Source organism: Pholis gunnellus (assembly GCF_910591455.1).
Source record: "Pholis gunnellus genome assembly, chromosome: 10".
NCBI lineage: Eukaryota > Metazoa > Chordata > Actinopteri > Perciformes > Pholidae > Pholis > Pholis gunnellus.
In genome coordinates this window covers 23,530,371-23,553,632 of record NC_136537.1, presented here as the reverse complement: position 1 = coordinate 23,553,632, position 23,262 = coordinate 23,530,371, and the positions used below count along the sequence as shown (strand labels likewise).

General features: G+C 43.3%; 3 protein-coding genes across 3 annotated transcripts; 2 read left to right on the top strand and 1 right to left on the bottom strand.

Moving 5' to 3' along the window:
• The first annotated feature begins 729 nt into the window (after positions 1-729).
• slc49a3 (solute carrier family 49 member 3) lies at positions 730-11,378 on the top strand. The gene is made up of 10 exons (XM_079167157.1): positions 730-1,036; positions 4,587-4,745; positions 5,604-5,820; positions 6,613-6,689; positions 7,194-7,331; positions 8,342-8,458; positions 8,800-8,952; positions 9,069-9,226; positions 9,504-9,607; positions 10,092-11,378. Exons 1-10 carry the CDS (start codon positions 863-865, stop codon positions 10,247-10,249), a joined length of 1,455 nt encoding a protein of 484 aa, XP_079023283.1. The 5' UTR covers positions 730-862; the 3' UTR covers positions 10,250-11,378.
• A 183-nt stretch (positions 11,379-11,561) lies between these two features.
• ncbp1 (nuclear cap binding protein subunit 1) lies at positions 11,562-17,940 on the bottom strand. The gene is made up of 23 exons (XM_079167450.1): positions 17,785-17,940; positions 16,763-16,851; positions 16,545-16,645; positions 16,299-16,455; positions 16,107-16,214; positions 15,852-15,973; positions 15,685-15,754; positions 15,337-15,552; positions 15,135-15,232; positions 14,995-15,058; positions 14,796-14,906; positions 14,481-14,545; positions 14,316-14,378; positions 14,152-14,226; positions 13,875-13,978; positions 13,595-13,717; positions 13,417-13,519; positions 13,114-13,207; positions 12,894-12,997; positions 12,659-12,776; positions 12,407-12,574; positions 12,175-12,288; positions 11,562-12,088 (listed from the first exon to the last, which is right to left on the bottom strand). The coding sequence occupies exons 1-23, from the start codon at positions 17,819-17,821 to the stop codon at positions 11,975-11,977; spliced, it is 2,418 nt and encodes an 805-aa protein (XP_079023576.1). The 5' UTR covers positions 17,822-17,940; the 3' UTR covers positions 11,562-11,974.
• A 126-nt stretch (positions 17,941-18,066) lies between these two features.
• On the top strand, positions 18,067-21,989 carry tstd2 (thiosulfate sulfurtransferase like domain containing 2). Its single transcript, XM_079167092.1, has 9 exons — positions 18,067-18,383; positions 18,763-19,052; positions 19,187-19,295; positions 19,403-19,522; positions 20,044-20,149; positions 20,312-20,427; positions 20,779-20,937; positions 21,102-21,240; positions 21,321-21,989. Exons 1-9 carry the CDS (start codon positions 18,252-18,254, stop codon positions 21,524-21,526), a joined length of 1,377 nt encoding a protein of 458 aa, XP_079023218.1. The 5' UTR covers positions 18,067-18,251; the 3' UTR covers positions 21,527-21,989.
• Positions 21,990-23,262: the final 1,273 nt, after the last annotated feature.

The window sequence follows — 23,262 nt, the reverse complement described above, 5'->3', positions numbered from 1 at the left end:
AAGAGGTGAAGATCTCTCACTCCTTTCATTTTACCGGTGACAAGAAAGGACAATCCCCAGTAGGAGGACACAACTTCACTCATTTTTTTTAATAATGCAAAACAAGAGTGCATATTTGTAACTGGCAGTACATTTATGAACCCTGAGTCATCTCACATGTTTGATAGTAAAACACAAATGGCAAAAACGATGCTTCTTTTAAACTCTCCTTGTGCAAAAGTGCACCAATATTTTTCTCGCAAGCCAATCAGAGCGGACCGGACTTTTTCGGGAGGGGGACTTAAAGAGACAGGTGCTAAAACAGAGCGTTTCAGACAGACGGGTGATACGGGTACATTCAGACGGATAATATGAGAAAGATACTGTTGTTTTTTGAACATTAACGCATGTAATCATGCTCTAGCAGAAACCTAAATTACAAACATGAACCTGAAAATAAGCATGATGTGTCCCCTTGGCTAAGTAGCTGAATACCTTTTTTTTTTTAATAACTTCTTCCACCAAGGAACACAAAGTCTGACTTTATAGTGTCATCCTTGACTTTTTGTACAAGTCATATGATGTCCCCAAAATCCACATTCATGGAATTCAACTGTTATAGCGCTAGACGTTAATCGTTGTTTTAACGACGGAGGTGTTCATCCTGTTTATAGAAGATCTTTGATCTTTGGTACAGTACAACACTCTCGACTGTCTTCCTGAATCATAAAGCGACTTCTTCCGGGCCGTTAAACTGCTTTCCCGGCGTCCATTTATCAGATACTATTACATTATAACCCATCACAACACAACACAACACAACACAATGGACGTACAGCTCGTATTTTAAAGGATTTACTAACTAAAAACATTGTAACTACTAATGGAGGAGGATGTTGCCGAGATCCAGACCGTTTGTGCCTCGGTGTCCTCGGTCTCCTCCGATGTTCCGAGGACACCAAACACTGAGCTGAAGAAGCTTCTGTTCTTCAAAGTGTACAAGAGGAGGTGGTTCGTTCTGCTCGTCCTGTGTCTGTTGAACTGCTCCAACGCCACGGTGAGTTGTTGTTGTTGTTGTTGTGGGTACAACGTTATTTTACGGTAAATGACTTAGTGTAATTACGGTAAATTAACTGAGCTGAATTGCAGCTTGTGTTCTTCAGAAAGAACTAAACGTTATGGTCGAAAACGCGTTGAATCAGAAGAGCCTTGACTTCATTTCATACAATCTTTTTGAAAACTAGAAGTTCATAGTATGGAACACAGTTTCTGCCAAGACAGAGGTGGAGGAAATACTATAAAATATTAGTACCACAGTGTACAAATACTGTGCATTTGAAACAATAAAACAACTTCAATAACAAAACAAAAAGAAATTGTTGATGAATGAATAAGTATTAGTATTAAAATATATTTCACTTATTATGCAGAATGGCTAATTTCAGAATAATATATATTATTATGACTAGATTATAATTAGTTATGTATTCATGTATATGCATTACTAATGTTGCAGCTGAAGGGATTGCTTCATCCATAATAAAGCATCATGATTTATTTTTTTATTTATAATTTGTATTCGTAAACTAAATCTGTAAAGTAACAGATTTATAATTACGGTATAGTGCTGTAAAAAAGTACAATATTGGCTTAAAAAGTGTTGTGGAGTTTAAGTCAAACGAAGCATATATTAGAAATATTTGAGTAAAGTACCTCAGATTTGTACTTAAGTGCAGTATTTTTCATTAATATTTATATAAATGAGTCACACCTGACTGGTTCATGCAGAATAAAAAAAAACTACAAATTCAAACCCTTGTGACCTTTTTAATTAAAGTTAAGAATGATAATATCTCCACTTTAAGAACTCTTCATGCACAAACAGGTTTTACACACAAGGAGCCAGCAGCTGCAATTTAAATTAACTAGTTTAATTGACAGCGTCCTTCTCTCAGAGATGAAGATACTATTCTCTACAGATGGATGGAATCTGTTTCCTCAGCCTGCACTCACAGAACAAATGAGGAAATCTGTGGCAGATGTGTTTGAATGTGATCGGTGCGGGTAGATGACGTGCGGGGCCTCCTCCTGTTTTGGTGGATCTGATATGAATCCCCGGGGGTGTAGTCATTGAATAGCAGAGTGTGCCTGGAGGGCTCACTCATGAAAAGTGAGCCCTCCCGTCACCTTTCTCCAGCTCCCGTGGGACTCGTCCTCTCTCTCTCTCTGTGGGAGCTTTTGTTTCCACGGGGCCGGTGTGTTGCCCCTCACAAAGGAGGCTCAGCTGGCGGAGACTCCTTCATGAGGTGGCAAATAACAGCTGATGAGCCGGTTCGGACATCAATCAGTGCGACATTAGCGGACTGAGGGTTCAGGGCGGGCCCTCCTCAATCTGATGTAGGATGAATTTTGAGAACCATGTACGTTTGTGTTCACCCGCAGACAGCGTCTTGGTCGTGTGGGAAGACAAATGTTATATTTTAAAGAAATAAAGATAAAACTCTCGAGGTTGAGAAATGCGGATTAAGCCACAGTTTTAATTACACCGTCGAACACTAAAAGCTGCTGTTGAATGTCACATTATTAGTCTGTTTTGATTACCTTTTGATCGGACATTTTCTGATTTTAATCATATTTTTGCAAGTTTTACACAGTTATTGTGTGGTTACTTTGCGTGAGACAATTGTTCTTGTCTTTTTGTAGTTTTACATTACTCATTGTGAGGAATTGAAAGTGTTTTACACTTGACACTGAAACCTGTTTTGTACCGATGATACTCAGCCACACCTTCCATATGAATGAACTTCTTTTGTTGTCTGGCAATAAGTGAACTCCTGACTCTAAAATATCTTTTTGTAACCTTTTTATTGTTTAGCGTTACACACTATTGTCTATATCAACTTATTTGCATCAAATGGCTTTAAGATTCACCACTCTAACGAAAATACTGATCATAATAATAACCAATTTATCAGCCTAGCACTATTATAGAATTATATGTGTAATTTCAAGTACATTTTAAGTGCTTTTCTCAATCGACATTTGTGCGTTTTGTTCATTTGAAGTGTAGTAACTGGTGAGTTTTCTTCCTGTGCTTGTGAACCGTTTGAACTGTTTAGATGTCTGCAGCATCTGCATCAAGCGTTGTAGTTTCAGTACGATATGAAACTGAGAGCAGACCAACAACCTGTGAACTAGAGAAGGAGGCATGTGTGACAGCGTCTCCTCTGTAGGACACAGGACGGGCTTTGTGTGTTCACTTCAGCTGACCAGCTCACGCTCAGCGTTCAGTCTACAGTCGGATTCATTCTGTCGCTCTGTGTATCATCGTAGCTATCTACACTATAACCTACAGGCTGCGTGTCTTTAAATACCTATAAGCACCGGTCACATTCCTGTGTTCTTCTTCCTGTTAAGAGTCTCAGTCTTAGGTAGGATTACATTATTTTGGATAAAATGAGGAATTACCACTGCTCAATCTTTTTGACATTCTTGTGCACACATGTTGAAAAAGCTAAATCTAGACGCCCAGTAAAGCAAACACTGACGGAGAAGTTTCTGTCCTGCAGACGTGTAGCTGGTGAACTGGTTTCTCCTCACCCAGTAAACACACAAGGTTGTTTACAGAACATTTCGGAGATACGGTTACCACAGACACTAGACAGTGATACTGTTACTTAAGGGCATGGAAGTATCTAATATCCTAAATGTTTTCCAGTTAGACTTGTTGAGTTTGTGTGCTCAGTTAGTTGAAACGTCCTGTTCCCTGTTCCTTCTCCAGAGGCAGAGCGCTGTGTTCAGGGGAGTCACATGAGAGTCTCACATGAGCGGAGAGGGTCAGAGCGTTTCCTCTTTGTGTCCGGGTCACATGACAACACACGCCTGGTCACTGAGGAACAACAGAGTGACCACTAAGCAGATAAAACCAGATGAACTGGGGTTCATATATTTCGATGATTGTAACTTCTTATACATCATCACATAGCAACAATCTTAAAGTGGGGAAAAAAAGTAAAAAAGAATAAAAGACTGCAGATTTCGTCTGTTATCTACGGCGTACTTTTAAAAGAATATAACATGAATCAGTAAAACAGTTGATATACTCATTGAATGCATTTGCTGCTGAGATGACCTTCAAAATAAATACATTTTATGTCATTAATTAACATCTGTGGCAAAAACCAAACTGCAGATTTACAGAATGGTATAATTCAGGCGTCTATCCTGATTGGTTCCAGTAGAACATCACTGTAATAAATGATTTATAACAGATACAATATGTAGTCAGAATGTTTAACTGACTATTTGTATTTGAAGCAGCCTCTGTCATCAGTGACATCTGCTTGAAACCTTCTCTCATCATACAATTTGTTTATATATTTCTTTGAGGTGTCTTATTGTTTCTTTGCCTTTTTATATATAAATATTAAGCACCAATAACAAAATATAATTTGAATTCCTATAATAAGGAGCTTCTAGATTAAGCTTTCCGTAGGATACTGACGATGTGACATCTGTGTATTCAGACAGAATGTAAAAGGATTTCATCTCTAAAGCCGCCCTCCCGTCATAGAAAATCATCTCATATCTCTTCGTGTCTCCCCCAGTTATGGCTGACCTTTGCTCCGGTAGCGGACCAGTCGGCCAAGTTCCTGAAGGCCTCTCTGGAGAAGGTGAACTGGTTGTCTCTGGTCTACATGGTGGTGGCCATACCGCTCAGCTTCGGGACCACGTGGATGCTGGACACCCTCGGGCTGCGGACCACGGTATGAACCTCACTCTGGTGTTATCTGCGTTGTGGGCTACAGGAGAGCTATTGGTACTCTGCTGGTCCTTGTAGTTTCGTTAGATGTTCCAGTAGGAGCCACCGTGGTGACAACACAAAGCTGGAACCAAGTGGCACATGATTTTAGAAGTGAGGAGGAAAGAAACCCTCCAGCACAGAACTCATTTAAAAAGAAAATGCGTCGTTTTAAAGCTGCTTTGCCTGTTACTCCCGTTATTTATTGGTGAAGAACACCAGGAGCAAATGCCAGGATTTGAGGTTTCAATAAAACAAAATGATGACTCGTGTGTTACCCGCATGCCAAATGAATCCAAGCACATCGGGCCAAATAGCCTCCTAATTTACCATGTGACCCGTTTTTTTGCTCTTTAAACGGCCCGAGGCTTCATCTCATCACTTCCAGCTAACTTCACAGAGAACAGTGAGGACACCAAATCAGTCATCACGTTAGCGTGTCGGTCACTACAGAGCCTGTCTTTTAACTGGCGGGCTACAGACGACGTTATCTTCACTTGACTTCAGCAGTTTAGACAACAGACACTCTGCTGTCCTGCTGTTATCACAGACAAGTGAACTAACCACACACACTGACCTTGATCTTGGTCTCACGGCGGCGCTGCGCTGCAGTTCACCGCGGTGCACCGCTGTGTCGCTGCAGAATGAATATACCAACATGTTACCCACAAACATTTTATTATTTATAAATGTAATAACTGTAGAAAACATGAGGGAGCAACATGACCAGACTGAAGACAAGAGTCCCATCCACAGAAAGTATAACCTCATTAAAAGGTTTGTGGAGTGTTTCCTGAATCTTTGTTCCGTCTGGACCCTGCAGCTGATTCTGGGAGCCTGGCTGAACATGTTCGGGGCCCTGCTGCGCTTCGTCGGGGCCTCCTTTTCCACGGGCCCTGAAGTCATGTACCTGCTGGTGATGTTGGGTCAGACGCTCGGGGCCCTGGCTCAGCCCCTCATCATCTTCACCCCCACCAAGATGGCCGCTCTCTGGTTCCCTGACCACCAGCGCGCCACCGCCAACATGATCGCCTCCATGTGTGAGTGACTTATCGCTGCTGAGGGGGAAACGGCTTCACAGCGGTTATCAATGCAAGCAACACATCAGCCACACTAACGTTACATATCGAGAGCTTTATTTCTTTAGCTTCTCGTGAACTCTTTATGCCCCAGAGACGAATTCTGATCGTCTGGCATCTTTCAGTTGGAAGTAAACGGTTTCTTCTTAAAGTGCTTTGGCTGTCTTAAATATCTAGTTTAAACGTGTAAAGTGACTGAAGATGGTGAAATATAAACTCTGTTCGTTTACTTTTTTTGTAGCATGTTTGTGATCAGACGTTCCTTTTATGAAACAATATGTTTGGCTGGTGGAATTCTGACAGCGGCTTGTGAAATGTGTGTAAAATTGGTCTAAATCTCAGAAGTACAGCCAAGGACACAAAGACACAAAGACATCAGGCTTTTGTCAAAAAGAAATTATTCAGCTCCGATACAGAAAAGAAGCTAACCTCTCTATAAAATATTACAACTTAAATCATTTTTACATTTTAGCACAGTTGTTGTGCTCTGATCAACAAATAATTAGCAGGAACTGATTCAGTTTCAGCCCGTGCTGTAGAGAAAGAAGCACTTCCATCTGTGCACGTCAGCTAACTCTCATGTTAAACAATTAGTTTTACTTGTCATCGTTATACTTTTAAGATAAGAACAATATGAGAACGATCATACAGTTTTCATATTCCAATACTTCAAGATAAGACCCGAGACCAGCATTGATTGTTGACAGACAGAAGCCAGAATGACTCCGTTCCTCTTCTCTTCTCCCTCCTCAGCCAATCCTCTGGGCATCCTGCTCGCTAGCATCCTCTCTCCTGTGATCACTGACACACCTGCACGGATCCCAGACCTGGTGAGCTGAACCAGCAGAGAGTCTGCTCAGGTGTGAGTGCACTGATGCTGATCAGTAGCTGGCTGATATATATATATATATATATATATATATATATATATATATGTTCATTTATTGTTTTGGTTTAATCTGACATTGTTCAACCAGAGTGAATGTTTGACTTCATTGGTTGATCACCGCTCCACATGAATGCTAATGTTGCTACATGTTTAATTGATGTGCAAATAGGCAAGTGAAATGCCCCTGGATTGAATCTTACGCCTTTGAGGCAAAACTGTTCGGAAAAAAAAGAGACATCAGTAGACCTAGAATCAGAGGATTCCCAGAGTGCATTGTGGGATTGCAGCTGCTAATACAGAAAACTGCAGCAGCTGAACTGTGTGGCTCTGTGGCAGCTCACATGCTAATGATGATAAATGCTCTTTGATTCCAGGTGCTAACCTCCATTTATCATCACATTCTGTCTGTGTGTGTGTGTGTGTGTGTGTTTCATCCCTCCTCTAGCTGCTCGTCTACGCGGTCCCCGCATGCATCATCTGTTTCCTAGCAACGCTGGGGATACGGAGCAGCACCCCCCCTACGCCACCGTCAGCCAGCGCCGAGTCCTCCGGCTCCGAGCCGTTCCTACAGGGGATCAAACTGGTGAGGAGTCAAAGCGCATCCATCACTCTTCACAGACCCGCTTACCTGTTCCGTCATAACCTCAACCAGACGTAATAAATGTACTGGTTCGGGAAAAGCCGACTGAGTCTACATTAACGGGTTATGAAACGGTCCCAGTTCAGTCCTGATCCTCTTTATGACCTGTATGAGGAAACCAGACCATCAGAGAGAAGATGGTCTGTTTCTATAGAGTTATTCTTAAAGCTCGTCATCGGAGCCACCGTGTTGGATTCTGGTGAACTCGGATGACGTCATGCAGGTTCACCAGAAACTTCTTCAGCTGAGACTCGAGCAGAGACCGGTCCACCGTGGACAGACCCAGATCCTCCAGCAGAGACCGGTCCACCGTGGACAGACCCAGATCCGGCTTCTCTACATCCTTGGACCTGCAGTACGAGCTGCGGAGGGGAGGAGGAGAGCTCAGCTCCCGGCAGCAGCAGCGTCTCCTCCTCCTCCTCCTCCTCCAGGAGCAGAGCTTCTCCTCTCTGGGAGCCAACACTGACGCCTCGCTGCTGGAGACCCAGGACGTATTGCTGGACCTGCTGGAGGGAAGGGAGGCAACAGCAGAACCAGAACTAGGACTAAGAGGGTCAGACTGTCAGACCCTGCTCCAGTAGAATGAGAGGTTTTCTGAAGGGACTCTGGTGCTCTGAAAGACCACCACTTTAGTCCACAGGGACCGATAGAACTGCAAAGAAGTTCCTCGTAGTAACTAAGTTAAAGTTAACAATGTCAACAAGGGCTGGCAGAAAGAAACGTGGTGATCGTTTGTCTCGACTAGATGGACTAAGATGTTGAATATTATCTGATGACTAAGACTAAACTAAAATAGTTTTCTTTGACTGAGAAACGACTACAGTGCAGCCTCACAGGTTTGATTCTGGCCTTTGTTACGTGTCATACTCATTCCTCCCTCCCGCCTCTTTACTCTCATCAGTCTAATAGAGGGGAGAACTGCTGAACAACACTTGTATGTGTCTCCTCCTCAGTTGCTGACGAACAAAGCCTACCTCGTGCTGCTGCTGTGCTTCGGTTCGGGCATCGCTGTCTTCACCTGCTTCTCCACGCTGCTGGAGCAGATCCTGTGTGTGCAGGGATACACCAACGTAAGAGCACCGGGAGGACGGGACGTCACAGTGACTTCCATGGGGAACAATTAGGTGCTAATTGGACCAATTGGTATCAAATGAGCAGTAAAAGACACAGGCTGCATATTTAATAATACACGTTAGAGGATTTACAGTCTAAAAGCATCACACGGTGATGAATTCTGTGTCATTAAATTGCATTTAAATGGGAAAATTGAGAAGAAAGACTAAATAAATGGATTATTTTACTTTATAAATGCATAAATACATGTATTGACATGTACAAGGAAACAACCCCTGGTCTTTTACATGCTGGATGCAGACTTTAATCATGAACCTGTAACGTGTCGTTGCTGCAGACCTTCGCTGGCGTTTGTGGCGCCCTCTTCATCGTGTTTGGCATCGTGGGCGCCGCTCTTCTCGGCGTCTACGTCGACAAGACCAAGAAGTTCATCGAAGCCACGAAGGTCAACATGAGCTTCACCGCTCTCGCGTGCATCGCCTTCTCAGTGGTGAGAACGCTGGACAGGAAGAGTCTAAAGCTGCACAGCCTGTCTGTGTGTCCAGTTTCATTTAAAGGAGCCGCTCCTCCTTCCACTTCGCTGACTGGTTGTTTTCCTCCTCTCAGGTGTGTCTGATGCAGGAGCAGAAAGTCGCCGTGGCCGTCGTCTGCTCTCTTTTCGGCTTTTTCGGGTTCTCCATATTCCCGGTGGCCATGGAGCTGTCGGTGGAGTGTTCGTATCCCGTCGGAGAAGCCACGTCAGCCGGACTCATCTTCATGTCGGGGTAGGCCTACTACTCTCTGTGTACTCTCAGTGTACAGTGTACAGATTGTGTGTCATTAAAACACATTTCTACACAGATGTTAATGTGTTTCTGCTCAAAGACACTCAACAGTTTACAGTTGAGTAGCTGTTGATTATGGACCACAGTAAAAACCTTGATGGTATTTCTAAAATCCAGTTTCCACACACTGGTAGTCTCCTGGACCTCCTCTGTGTACCTCCATGTGTAATAATTCTTTACGTATTAATCTCGGCTGTTTGGATGTGATCTTCTCCAGACAGGTCCAGTCTGTTATCTACATCGTCCTCCTTCAGGCTTTAACTACGCGGCTCGCTGACTCTCCTCTGTCCACCTGTGGGGACGCGGTCCTCAGCTGGAGGGGTAGGTAGCTTGCATACTACAAAATGCCACCAGATGTAGAACATCCTGGTACTTTTGACATACTAGGATTGGGACATACTGAATATTTTCCTGGCATAATAAATAGTGTGGCAGTATAAGTCTTTTCGATTTGTTCAGATTTAAAGCGTCACAGAACTGTTGAACGTGAGCAGTGCAAAGGTTTAAAAAACAAGAGCCACATTGTGAAATGTATAAATCATATTCATTCTTTTATATTTAATATTTCCACCAGGCAGCCCTCTTATACAGTGTGTTACGTGTAACTTATTAATAGCTACAATAAGAACAATATATATATATATTTTTAAATAAAACCACGTTCCCACTAATGGAGTTCCTCTGTGTTCCTGTTATGTGACGCTTCATCATCCCGTCCTCCTGGACATTAACGTCTCTATCAGACGGCTTATTGGAGACGTTGACCTGAAGTTGTATTTTTTATTCTGGACGTCTCTCTCCTCAGTGCCGATGATGGTGATGGCCGGGCTGTGCACCTTCTTCAGCTGCTGCTTCGTGATCTTCTTCCACACACGGTACAGACGGCTGGAGGCCGAGGAGCAGGCGGTGTACGGGACCAAACAGAGAAAGGTGTCGACGACCTCCGACAACGCTCCGAGATGACGAGAGAGAGACAGAGAGCGAGAGACAGACAGAGAGACAGAGGGAATTATGGGTGTTATCACGCCTGCAGTTTGTTTTCTGTGGTACGAAGTAGAAAAGGAAGTTTTAGTTTTTAATTAATCAAGACGTTTGTATTTCGTGCGACACTGGGGCCAAACTCTTTATGTACATTGAGATATAGAAACAGGTTCTGCATTAATTCTGTTGCTGTTATTGTAAATGAATATTATAGAAAGGTGCATCAATACACTCAGCAGATTTTATTGAAATACTTTATACTTTTTACACAAAAGAAGAGTTTCTTGAGAGGAAGGTTTCTGTGGAAACGGTTGCTTTTTAGCCACTTTGTTCTGTAAATATTCCAGTTAGCTGGAAAATAGTTAATATTCATACACTGATCATGTCTGTGAGATGTTTGTTTGTTAAAACAAAACCGAGCTTTGATTGTAGAGAAAATGAAGACAAACCCAGACCTGATGCAGCTCTACGGCTCTGGATTAATAACCTAAACCCTGTTTTCCTTAAAGGAAAATGATAGAGGATATAAAACAGACTAAATGGACCACATGTGTCACCGTTCTCAAGGGTTCGGGGACATTTCCTTGAAAGGGTTCCCTCTATACCAGGGAACTGTTGACTCCCCGTCTGCTCCCGTGTTTAGTTTTCTTCCACTGAACACAGCCGGTGTTGTAGCGGTGAGGCGTTCAGGTGCAGAGAAGAACGGCGGACTGTTTACCGCTGATGTTCTGGATCACCAGACTCCTGGAACAACTCGATGTATTGTCACATAAAACCACGATGAAAGGTACTGTTTACTGACATACTACGAGTACATTCAATACAATGTAGTCACTTTACAGGTTAGTCTGCAGGATCGCTTTAAAGCTGCATTTATTGATCTCTGACGGACGTCTGCAAACTGAAACCAGACTGTTTTAATGAGCACATAAACCAAAACAGAATACCATTGTTTTTTAGAAGAAAAGCATTTAACTACTTATTGACTTAAATGAGTAGAACCTGCTTCTACTTTGAGGACTGCAGACACTGAGAATCAGGTTATAAGGATGTGGAAGCCTTACAGATGGTGGTGGATTTCGTGCAATAAAGAGAATACATACAGTGCTGATTCCTGGAGTAGATGTTTATCATTATACTGAATGTTCTGCTAGTAGAAACCAACAATAACATTTATTTTCCAAAGAGGTTAGAGTCGGGAGAAAATGACGTGACGCAAACAAGCAGGCGGATAAAGACTCTGGAGAGTTTTTAATTATTTCCCAATTCCACATAAAACAAATATAAAAAAAAGTAGCCAGGCTCTCTCCAGGTTCAGAATCAACCAGTCGACCTGAAGCTCCTCCTCTTCCTCCTCCCATCATCCTCCTCCTCCTCCTCCAGCTACGTCTGGACTCAGACACTTTTAAAAAGACCCATTCATAAGAATACGAGCAGGATGTAAAAATGAAACATAATTGAAAACCAGAGCAAAACATAAAAAGGGAAACACTACAGCAAAAAATAATGACAGTTTGAGTTCCTACTTTGAAAGTCCTCAGTTGTTGTGAATGGCACAAAGAAAAAACAAACAAATGAGGATATTCTTGATGCAAGAGCTGGTAGTTTCTAATGTGTAGGGTTAGCACAGGTACTGTGTGAACACAAGTACACATTTCATCCAATTACACGTGCCAGAGTGTGTGTGTGTGTGTGTGTGTGTGTCTCTCAGAGCTGGAGGGCACAGAACTGCTGGTACACGGCCAGGATGTGGTGGTCGAGCTCTGCGGTGAACAGCAGGTTCTCCAGGGTTCCCATGTACTGCTGGATGGTCACATGGTGCTGCGGAACGAGGAGATGCATCAGCGTCATCGAGGGGAGACACACATTGTGTTACTGCAGCGTGCGTGTGTGTGTGTGTGTCTTACCATGAGAAAGACCTGCTGCAGCCGCTCGATGCAGTTCTTGTACCAGGGCGTGCTGATGTCCACGCTGCCCGTCTCACAGCGGACCAGGTGCTCCGTCAGCAGCATGATGAACCGCTGAGGGAGGAAAAACATACATGTAGCGGTGGAAATATTCACACGTGGGCTCAGAACCACGGCAGCGTGTCACTGGATGAGGTGAGCTTTGGTGACAGTAGTGGAGGGACGTGTGTACCTGGAAGATGACGAGGAAGAGGTTCTTCTGTTCGCTCTGAGCCGACTCCACCTTCTCCTGCAGCTTCTCGATCTGCTCCTCCAGCTGACCCTCCTCGTCCTCGCTGTTCTTGTCGCTGTTCTTGTCGCTGTTCTTGTCCATGTCCTCGTCGTCCCCGCTGTCCCGCTGCTGCTCCACAAAACACACAAACACTGAGCCCTCCTACTTTAACTCATTCCAAATGGTTCATGTTGAAGTGGTGGATGACGTTACCTTCTTATTCTGCTGTTTCTCCAGTTTGTCCTTGGCCTCCTCCAACTCCTGCTGGATCTTCTGGACGTGTTTGTTCATCTTTCGGATGGTCGAGTGCAGAATCTCCCAAACAAAAAGTCTAGAGGAGGAGAAGAGAGTTTATATTTTAGAGGCAGGCAGAGAGAAAACAGTCCTGGCTGAGTGGAGGAGATGTTCAGGATGAAACCTTCATTCTCTCCCCGTGTTCACGCCTCACCTGGTGAACTCGTGAGCCATATCCTGAGAGAAGAGCCAGTTGGCCACAGCAGCACAGTCCACGATCTGCGTCCGGATCATTTTGTCCACCAACACCGCGATCATCTGTGAGGAAAGCGAAGACACGCGTTACGTTTACCAAACTGTTAACTCCACCCTCCATTAAAACGTTTGTATCCACGTAGCGACTCCCTGTCGCTGCGTTAGTTCTGTGTCTGTACCTGCGGGTGATTCCTCCACACTTCATAAACCACCTTGAGGATGTGCAGCTTCCCCTCGTCGCGCTCCGTCAGCACCTTCAAGATCTCGTGGAACCTGGAGGAGTCAAGAGGACGGTGAGGAAAGCCGGACGCGACTCATTCAGTACAAAACCCGGTGATCCTCACGGTTAGTACAACTAAAAATGATCCGAGTCCAGTTTAGCGGTTGAGTACACAGAGAAAGAAGTTATCTCTCCGAACAAATGTGAAAACTACTAAAACAACAAAAAGTCATGAAGTCAAAGTACACGGCGGTAGACTTACTTGCCGAGGGCGCTGAAGGAGTGGCTGAAGGATTTGGCTGCCAGGTGGAGCAGAGTCTGCAGGAACACGTCGATCTTCAGCGGGTTGAAGCTCTCGCCCTCATCTGAAAAGAGACAAAAGAGTTTTATTCTCTCAAAGAAACACAAAAACGCAGAAAAGTATAAAATAGGAAACTGACCGTCGTCATCTTCTTGGTTGGGGTTGGGCACTTCTTTCAGGATGGTCAGGATCTCCTCGTTGGATGCTCGGTTCTTTATGGCGTTTCCGACAGTGATGGATGCTGGGTAACCGGGTAACGAAGCTGTGAGGCAGGAGAGACATTTGATCGGGTCTTCATGCTCGTTACAGAGAGAGACCCGTGGAACCGTTCGAGGCTTACAGAGGGAACAAACTAACGTCCTAAACGGTGCTCGTGACATGAAAACTCTGGCATTTAAAGAATGTGAAAGTGTTCTTACAGGCGCTCTCCTCTTCGTATTTGTAAGTAAAGATGGGTTCAGCTGGGATGAGCGCTGCGAAGGTTGCAGGGACGATGTCCACTATCCGCTGGTGGTATGAAAGTCTGCAGAGACACGGAGACGACTTTAGATCAACGAGAAGCTTTCCGGATCAAAAGGATCGAAGGGAAACATGTTCATGGAACAAATGATGGAAAAACACGAGTGACACAGAAAACGCTTCTAAATGGACTTCAAGTTAATGAGAGAGGAAGAGGAGTGACCAACACGTTCATACCTCATACTCTTCTCCAGAACCTCTTTGACAAACTTGGGCTTGGGCTTCTCTAGATCCACGGTCAAGCAGTCAGACCTTTATAGAGCACACGTGATCATACGGTCAGTTAATATCAATAACCAGCTGCTGTGAAAGCTCCCTCTGTCCACCACAGCACCACTCACCAGTCGTCCCAGCTCCACCGGAACTGGAAGTTGCTCAAATGATGAGAAAACCAGTTGATTAGTCTGGAAATGAAGAAAGAGAAACAGAGAGTTAAATCACAGACGGCTCTACTCCAGTAACAGTTCCTCTCTCTACCAGTGAAGGTAAATGTGCTGTTTGGTTACCGGTCTATGCAGCTGGTGTTCATGGTGTCCAGTCTCATGTAGAGCATCTCTGTGGCTTGGGCCAACTAACAGGCGGGTGTTAAAGAAATGCCTCTTTTGATTAACACGCTTAAACATGTCATCATGTAGGAACAAGTAGGAAACACATTTGGCTCAATGATAATATCATGTTTAACCTCTAACTGTGAGTATTCACACACATTGATACATAAATACTAAACTAAACAACACTAAACTCAGACACCAAACTCTGCAGAGCTCCGGTTGTAAAGCGTCTTGAAGACAAACCGCAGTGACACAAAGACTCAAGGATACAACTTGTGGCAGTGATCCCGGCTGCAGTTTGCACAGCTCAATGAGCAGCGTGGTGTACATGACGTCGATGTGGGGCGGAGTCGGCAGCTGGAGGAGTTCTCCAAAGATCACCTGAAAACAAAACAGATAAATATTTTATAATCAGCCGTTTCATCTTATTCCTCAGCATGTAGCTGGTTGAAACAAACTGAGTGCGTACCTCCACGATGTGATAGTTGAGCGGGATCTTATTTTTCCCCGGATAGCTTAGTAACTGGGCAGCGCTGAAAAGTCAAAAGTAAAAATCAGAAACGTTGAAACATCTGACTCGACAAGACGACGGTGAAGCTCGTTACCCACCAGCTTTTCCTCTCTTTCCAGTGAGTGTTGATGATACAGTGCAGGTTTTCTTCGATGACAAATCTCTCCACAGAATGGCTGCCGGGCATAACGGGACCCTGAGCAGAAAGAGCACAATGTAATGTATTAGATGATACAGTAGTCACACAGAGGGGGGAAATCAGTGACATTTAGCTTTTTCAAAGCCGGGGCGGTGCTGTACCTCGGGGGCGTCGGTGTAGTCGAACATGCGGAAGACGACCCGGGGCATGGGGTACTGGGCGTCGGGCATGTGGCCCGGCGGGGTGAAGGGGGGCAGGTTGTGCTGCAGCGCCTCACACAGCACGCTGTCGAAGGCGATGTACGGCCGGAGGACGTGGCGCTCCTGCCAGCGGTCCTTCTTTAGCTTCTGGATCTGGGCCCAAAGGCAGTCCAGGTACTGCAGGAGGGACACGGAGACAAATATTTAACTAAGTGTCCTAAGAGACGGACACACACTGCAAGCAAAGACAACAACCACGATGTTTATTATTATTAATACGAGTAATAATTAAGGGGAGAATTCTCTCACCTCCTCTTGTGGGTGGGGCTTCTCTGCTGTCCACACCTGCAGCATGGGGAGGTGGGTCTTTACTCGCCCCCTACAAATGACACAGGAGTGTGACGTTAGGAAACAGCTGACTGACACGACAAATGAAAAAAAGGGGCGAATAAGAGACAAGAGCCGAGGCGTCTTACTTGAGGTAGCCTTCGATCTGGCTGAGCAGTCGGTCCATCTCGACGTCCTTCTTCTCGTAGAGCTCCTTACCGACCCACGGCAGACAGGACAGCACCACGTACACGAACCAGTCGGACCGGACCTGAGGACGCAAACATGGCCGCTTACGAAATCACACGCGCGCAATAATTATGTGTCGATAATGTTCATCCACGTTTAAAGTTAATGAATTCCGTGATTACTGAAGTGCAGTTCTCTCCAGCTCTCCCACGTACCTGAGGAACATCTTCCTCTTGAGTAACACTGACAAAGTTTTCGAACATGGCCACCATTGACGGTGCAGCAATCACATGGCAGTTGACCAAGTCGGACAGGAAACGCACCTACGAAAAGAAGACACGGTGTTAAAAAAACACAAATAAGAAGTGAGAATCAGTTCAGGTGCATCTTAAACAGTCAAGTGTTACCAAGTAAACGGCTTCATTGTACAAGTTGTTCTTCAGCGTCTCCTTCAGTTGTCTGATCATCGCCTCCACAAACTCGCCCCCAAAGTTGTAGTTCCGGGCGTTCAGGAGTCCCACTAACGTTGTGTACACGGTCAGCTTCTCGGGCAGGATGCGGGCGCTGTCAACAGAAGACAACGCAGTGAAGATAACTCAGTGAAAACACAGATTCTTTCAACAGTGAGACGGGGAGCAGTGCTGTGAACTTACACCGAACATAGAATACGCAGGATTTTGTTTTTGTAGTTTGGAAGGTCGGCCTCCAACACGCCCGCCAGGCCCTCCAAGTTGCTCTCCAGGGACGATGTACTCTGAGCAGAACACATGAAGCAGTTTACATTGTTTTAGATGGACCACAGAGCAGAACACGGTCGATGTCCGGCTCAGTAGATTGAAAAACAACTACATTGCCAGAGTTGACTCTCTACCTTCTCCCCCACTCGACATATCAGTGACTCCAGGCGGTCTTCAATTTCAATGGGCTCCGACGTTCTCCTCCGTTTATGTGGCTGACTTCCTGTAACGGTAAAAGAAACAGTGGAATGAGAAACATTAGCTGAGAGAGTAACTCAAGGCACCCTCGACGGGGATATCCACCCTAAAACAGAAGTAACACATGATGTGTACTATGATATACAGATGTTTAAAATGGGCTCTCCTTACAGGGCTTCTTTACCACATTTACATATGAAGAGCTGAGACAATGGGTCATCAATTAACAAGAAACATGTGGGACTAAAAGTCTAGATATCTCAGTCTCTATTGCATTGATTTTGACTATTGTTTAGTTTTTAAAGTCTGTCTTTTGAGTCCTCCAGATTTATTGAAGTGTAACACTCAATTTCTGGAGTATTCATTCAAATTGAATAGCCGAGACAGTCAGTCTGATGACGATGCCCTTTAGCTAGATACATACCACATATCATAGGACACTATGGCAGCTGTCAAACTGATTTAACTGGGATTTTGTTGTTGTTATTCATATAATATATGTAATACATGAATGCCTTTTGGCAATTCATGGGATTTCCCATCATGTAAGAGTCATTAACCGTCAATAAGTACACTTTTAATCAACCCTGTGTCCGTGTGGAGGATAGGACATAGCATCAGCGCGTGGTATAAAAACTGCTCTCGTGTACTTGTATCACTGACACCGCTTGGTTGCCGCCCCCACGTTAACCACACCGTTTATTAGCAGATAGCGGTATTACGCGCAAGCCGCGATTGCGAAACCAAATATCAACGGATATTAATCGTTTACCACATTTAAGATAACGATGACAAGACTAAAACCTCGTCAATTAATTAATGCATCTATCAGCATTAGCGTGAGTGCACCAAGCGTTTAGATAAACGCTACCAAAAAAAACACGCTAACGTTAGCTAGCCACCACTCGTTAGCCTAACGTCTGAATTAGCTACTTATACACATGTAACGTCCACTGACCCTCATTTTCGCTGTCGCTGTGTCGTCTTCGGGACATTTTTCTGGCGCTCCGCTTCGCTATAGACGTAAGAAAATTATACGAGGAAAACGATATGAAACAAAACAATAAGTCGGCTGGACGAGCTTCTAGATCATTCAGCGTTGGCCGCTGCTAGTTGTGCCGAAAAATAATAGCGGTCGCATTCAAGTGAGGCACATCCGGGGCAACCGGAAAGTGCACCGTTCTTTTCCGTCCGATGTTTACTGCTTGGTTTTTCTGCTGCACGTTTGGTTATAGTTTGATGTGTATAATGAGGATTTTGTCATGTTTATGACTAAATATGTAATATTTGTCAAGATTAGGTCAATGTTTTGGTGATGCATTACCTCTACAAGTTAATGCTGCAAAGCGGAAGTAGCTTCTCACAGCTGAAGACTGATCCTAGCTAACTTAGTTGATAGTATTATTTTTAAATATTTTTAAAAACATGGCAGCAGGTGATACACCTTGCTCAGAGTTCATGGACTGGGAACTTGACACTTCGACATGTAACGGACTTAAACAGGAGAAACAACTGTCTGCCTCTCAAAGACGGTGCTACAGCTTCTGTAGGAGGAAGGTGAGTGACAACAGAAACCATAACACATCTGACTTTTACTTTGTTTAACTTCATGTAACTTTACCACATTGCAATATGAATGAAAACTCCTAGTTTCCGATTGGGCTATATTACAAAACATAATGGCCTGTAGTTTATGTCTAAGCTCAATGGTTCCCATTTTGGGAATCAGGAATCTAAGCGGTTGTAAGGTGATTACTGGAATAATTAATAACAAAAATAAATTATTCTACTCAAAATGAAGTTTTCAGGTGTTTCCCAAATCTTTGATATTTTCCCCCTGTGATTACTATATATAATTGTATGTCCTTAATCCTACTAAAATGATTTAAAGTAAACAATCTGGGTCGTTTATTCCCCTTTTTCCCCGTCTCCACAGTCATTTGCTGCGTTTGTGGCGTCCCAGAGGGCCGACGGTCAGGAGGAAGGAAGCCCATGTTGGCGCTGCTGTGGCCAGACCTTCAAGGAACACTCTGCCATCCACAAACACACGGCCAGGACTCATGATGCTGAAATACGGCTGCTCACACAGGCCGCATATGAGCGTTTGTTAAGCCAGCTGGAGGAAGAAGCTGAGACGCAGCAGCCGGACGAGCGCGAGGCCGAGCCGGTGGACTTCTCTGCCTGGATTCCTGAAACTGGTCCCATCTCTGAGGAGCAACTTCAGAAGTACTGGTCTAATGTTGATGCTCCCGTCATGCTATCCATGTCCTTGTGTTGATTTAAAGTGAAAACCCATCTTAAAATCGTATAAATCTGCATTTTTAAATAGATACTGATGTCTCTCAATCTCTTCTCTTCAGGGGTCCGGGCAAGGTTCTCCTCTATTATCGCTACTGTCTGGTGGAGGATCCACATCTCATCAGTGCCTGGCAGAAAGCTTTGTGTGAGAAGCTCCACTTAACTGGCAAGGTGAACACGTGCTCTTATCCTGCATCCAAAGGGGGGGAGACTGCAGGAAAGATTTAATTTAATGTCACTGAATTTAGCTCAAACTATATCACGATCGTGTCCTCCAGGTGAGGCTGGCGACCGAAGGCATCAATGGAACAGTCGGTGGAACCAACGCGGCCACTGACCTTTACATCCGCGCGATGCGTTCACACCCGCTCTTCAGGATGGAGGAGGAGGATTTTAAGGTCAGAAAATATAATAAAATAACCTCATGTCGGATGATTCATTCATTCACCCAGTGTAGTTAAATAATGCACGTAAACATAGTCAGTGTATAGTGTATTCACTTCTTAATTAAATGAGAAAATACTACTAAGTATTTCATTCAATCAGGATTATACAGTAATAGGCTTCACCATGTGGTTGTTTCATACTATTTATTTTTTTAATTACCAGACAACACAGCGCCTCCATAAGAATATACCAATAAGCCTTTTGTTTATTATATATATATACATAATGTTTCTGCATGAATATGAACTGTTTGTGGTCCTCTGAGTGACCACAGCTGGGTTTTAAACCTATATTTTCGGAGAAATAATTAGAAAAACATCAAATAATCATTTTACATTGTGTGTAAAATATAATGTGTGTGTGTGTGTGTGTGTGTGTGTGTGTGTGTGTGTGTGTGTGTGTGTGTGTGTGTGTGTGTGTGTGTGTGTGTGTGTGTGTGTGTGTGTGTGTGTGTGTGTGTGTGTGTTCTCAGACAAGTGACGGCGGCGCAGAGTGTTTTAAAGACATGAAGGTTGGAGTCTATAAGGAAATCGTCCCGATGGGAATGGACCCTGATGTTATTTCCTACCAGCTGGCAGGTAAAGTTTGTGTGCCTATACGTCTATTACTTCTTGTATTCTCTATATATGTACAGTGGTAGAATTGTACCGGTGTTTTTGTGTTGTTACCTTCTGTAGGAAGTTTGTTAACAGCTGATTTTGTGTTCACCGTGTGAGTTACGAGTCGGTGTCTCCTCTCAGGAGTTCATTTGGAGCCGGAGGAGTTTCATGGAGAAGTGCAGGCTCTGTTGGCTGAAGGGGATTCGTGCAGTGACACCGTCCTCCTGGACTGCCGCAATTTTTACGAGAGTAAAATTGTAAGTAATCTATCAGTTAGTCTCCAAAAACGTGGACAGGTTCTACTAGAGGCTATGTTAGCCATCAAAATCTGATTCTTTGTTTAATTTAAACCTATTTGTTCTTTTATCTTTACTGCGTACGTGAAACTAATACTTTATTTAACATGTTACAGTAGAAATAAATGAGACATTTTTGGTTGACTGTTCATATAAATGCTGATTTCCTACGAGATTCAGTGTTAACTTTGACATCCCAATAAGAATGGGAGGAAAAAGGACAGTTTCCACTCAGTTATCACAATCAAACGGGACTAAAGCCGGGTTGTAATAACTGTCATATTCTGAACCGTGATTATTTTCTTCCTCCAGGGGCAGTTCACTCAGTGTCTGGCCCCGAGCATCCGTAAGTTCAGCTACTTCCCGGACTACGTGGACCGGAACCTGGACCTGTTCAGGGATAAGAAGGTCTTGATGTACTGCACCGGAGGGATCCGCTGCGAGCGCGGCTCGGCGTACCTCCGCTCCAAAGTAAGACCGCTGGTTCTGGATGTGAACTACAGGAATAGCACCTGGACTCTTTGTTTTAAATGGGAAGCAGCTTATGGGACGGGCTTGTCCTGCAGCAACTCGGCTGTATTTGAAATGTTTAATATTCGTAATCTACATTGGGATTGTTATTTCTCTACTTGTAGGACGTGTGCAAAGAGGTTTACCAGCTGAAGGGTGGAATCCACAAGTATCTGGAGCGGTTCCCGGAGGGTTTCTATCGAGGGAAACTTTTTGTGTTTGATGAACGCTACGCCATCTCCTCCAACGACGACGTCATCTCCGGTTAGTTTGTGCACAAAGGCCTTCATCAGCATAATGAATAATATAAAGAAAATGTTTCATACCTCGCTGTCTCTGTTCAGACTGCCGGTACTGCGGCCGTCCCTGGGACCAGTACCGGCTCTGCTCCACCGCGTTCTGCTGCCAGCTGGTTCTGTCGTGTCCCGCCTGCAGACGGGACGGACACACCGCCTGCTGTCCCACCTGCCAAACCAAAGGACAGGCTCCGCGCCACAGAGAGGAGTGCGAGTGCACCGACGGACGTCCCAGAATCCCTCAGGATGTGTAGCGGACAGAGACGTTACGATTGGACGTCAATGCTGCTTGTCCAAGGAAAGTTAATCCCGATGTAAAACTAGAATTAATGGAAGGTGCCCAGTGTATTTTAAAAGTTATGAATTTTTCTATGAATGTTGGGATTTAAGTCAGATTTACTGTTTCTAAGGAGTTTTATTCTGAAGACAGTCATCCGTGAGTCTGATATTTGATGATAAAACCTTTTATTCATCTTTAATTGAAGAAAATGTCAGAATGCATCTGTAGAGTCGATGAGTTTAATGACATGACTTTTTAAAGACTGGAATGTCTCATCAGTCATGAAAAGCTCCGTTCCAGGAGATATGAACTTATAAGTGTTTGTGCGCTTGTTTGTGTAAAAATGGGATTTTATCTTATGATCTTATGTTAATTACATGCTTATTTTATTTAAAAGAAATGTTCATGATTTCTAGGACATTCTTAGTCGACTTACACTCGTACCATCTTGACGACTAATTATTTAGTTGATTTAATTGACGGATCTGTAAAACTGAATTTCTCTACAAAGAATCTCACAAAAGCACCAGTTTGAATCTTGTGTTAACAAGAGATGTGCTCATTCAAAATCAATCTTAGTCGACTTAGACCAAGATGACCGATTAGTCGATTAACCAACTAAGAGCTAACCTAATGGTTTCACTGACATTTTCAAATAAGTAAGTAATCAAACTATCGTACTAACGTATCAAAAACACTTTCTTCCAAAACTTTCTTGTGTGCTCTAAACCACACAGTCTCGGGTCAAAGTAGGTTACTGAGACTGCAGGTGTCTTTGGAACCACAAGCAGCAAACACATCTGTGTGTCTTACTCAGGAAGACACATTATTCTGAGACATTTCACCTCTCTGTGTAGCAGTATAAACCAGTGTGTAGAAACCATGCAAAGACAGGCCATTAATGTCAGGGTTACATTTTAATATTCACATATAACAGAAATGTAGAAAAAGGTCCAGAGGTAGGAAAGATCTGTTTATTTATTAGTTTAAATACAAATAAGGCAAAAAAACCGTCTTATTTTACAACACATGAGGCTGTATATAATATGTGCGTTGTGCAATTTATAAATAAGATTTAATAGATTTATCAAAACCAAATTACAGAAAGTATTTTTAATGAAATAAAACAATTGATAAGTAGAATATATTATACGTAGTTGCATAGAACATCCACAAGAGGGAGTGAAAGAACCTCAGCCAGGGATATACAATATTCTGTATATATATAAAATAATTAAATGTTAATTTTCTAGAGAGGGAAATTCACATATAACAGGGAACAGAAAAAGGTCCAGAGGTAGGAAAGATACAAATAACTGTTTACAATTAAATACATAAAACAAATAAGACATCAAAAAATTATTTTATGTCTTATTTGTACTTATATACAATGCATATTTTACAATACATACGGCTATATACAATACGTGCATTGTACAAATTACAAATAAATTAAATTTAGATTTATCAAATACAAATGATTATTTTTTTATTCATATTTAAATATTAAAATAAATATAAATAATATTATTATTTATATAATACAAACAAAATAAAATAATATTTAAATATTTTATTATTTTATCATTCTGAAATAATACAATTGATAAATATATATATATTATACGTAGTTGCACAGAACGTCCACCAGAGGGAGTGAAGGGACCATGGACCATCGGGTTCGCTAAAGATCCTCCACATCCCGACTGG

What these genes read in the sequence shown, in the direction of transcription:
- ncbp1 (XM_079167450.1), bottom strand. Translation starts at nt 17,821, where the DNA reads ATGTCCCGAAGACGACACAGCGACAGCGAAAATGAGG. An exon ending in AAGAGGAAGATGTTCCTCAG is followed by an intron (nt 15,974 to 16,106) that starts GTACGTGGGAGA and finishes TTGCGTCCTCAG; the next exon opens with GTCCGGTCCGACTGGTTCGT. An exon ending in CAACCAAGAAGATGACGACG is followed by an intron (nt 13,520 to 13,594) that starts GTCAGTTTCCTA and finishes GTCTCTTTTCAG; the next exon opens with ATGAGGGCGAGAGCTTCAAC.
- tstd2 (XM_079167092.1), top strand. Translation starts at nt 18,252, where the DNA reads ATGGCAGCAGGTGATACACCTTGCTCAGAGTTCATGGACTGGGAACTT. An exon ending in AGCTCCACTTAACTGGCAAG is followed by an intron (nt 19,296 to 19,402) that starts GTGAACACGTGC and finishes CGTGTCCTCCAG; the next exon opens with GTGAGGCTGGCGACCGAAGG. An exon ending in ATTTTTACGAGAGTAAAATT is followed by an intron (nt 20,428 to 20,778) that starts GTAAGTAATCTA and finishes TTCTTCCTCCAG; the next exon opens with GGGCAGTTCACTCAGTGTCT.
- slc49a3 (XM_079167157.1), top strand. Translation starts at nt 863, where the DNA reads ATGGAGGAGGATGTTGCCGAGATCCAGACCGTTTGTGCCTCGGTGTCC. An exon ending in TGAACTGCTCCAACGCCACG is followed by an intron (nt 1,037 to 4,586) that starts GTGAGTTGTTGT and finishes TGTCTCCCCCAG; the next exon opens with TTATGGCTGACCTTTGCTCC. An exon ending in CAACATGATCGCCTCCATGT is followed by an intron (nt 5,821 to 6,612) that starts GTGAGTGACTTA and finishes CTCCCTCCTCAG; the next exon opens with CCAATCCTCTGGGCATCCTG.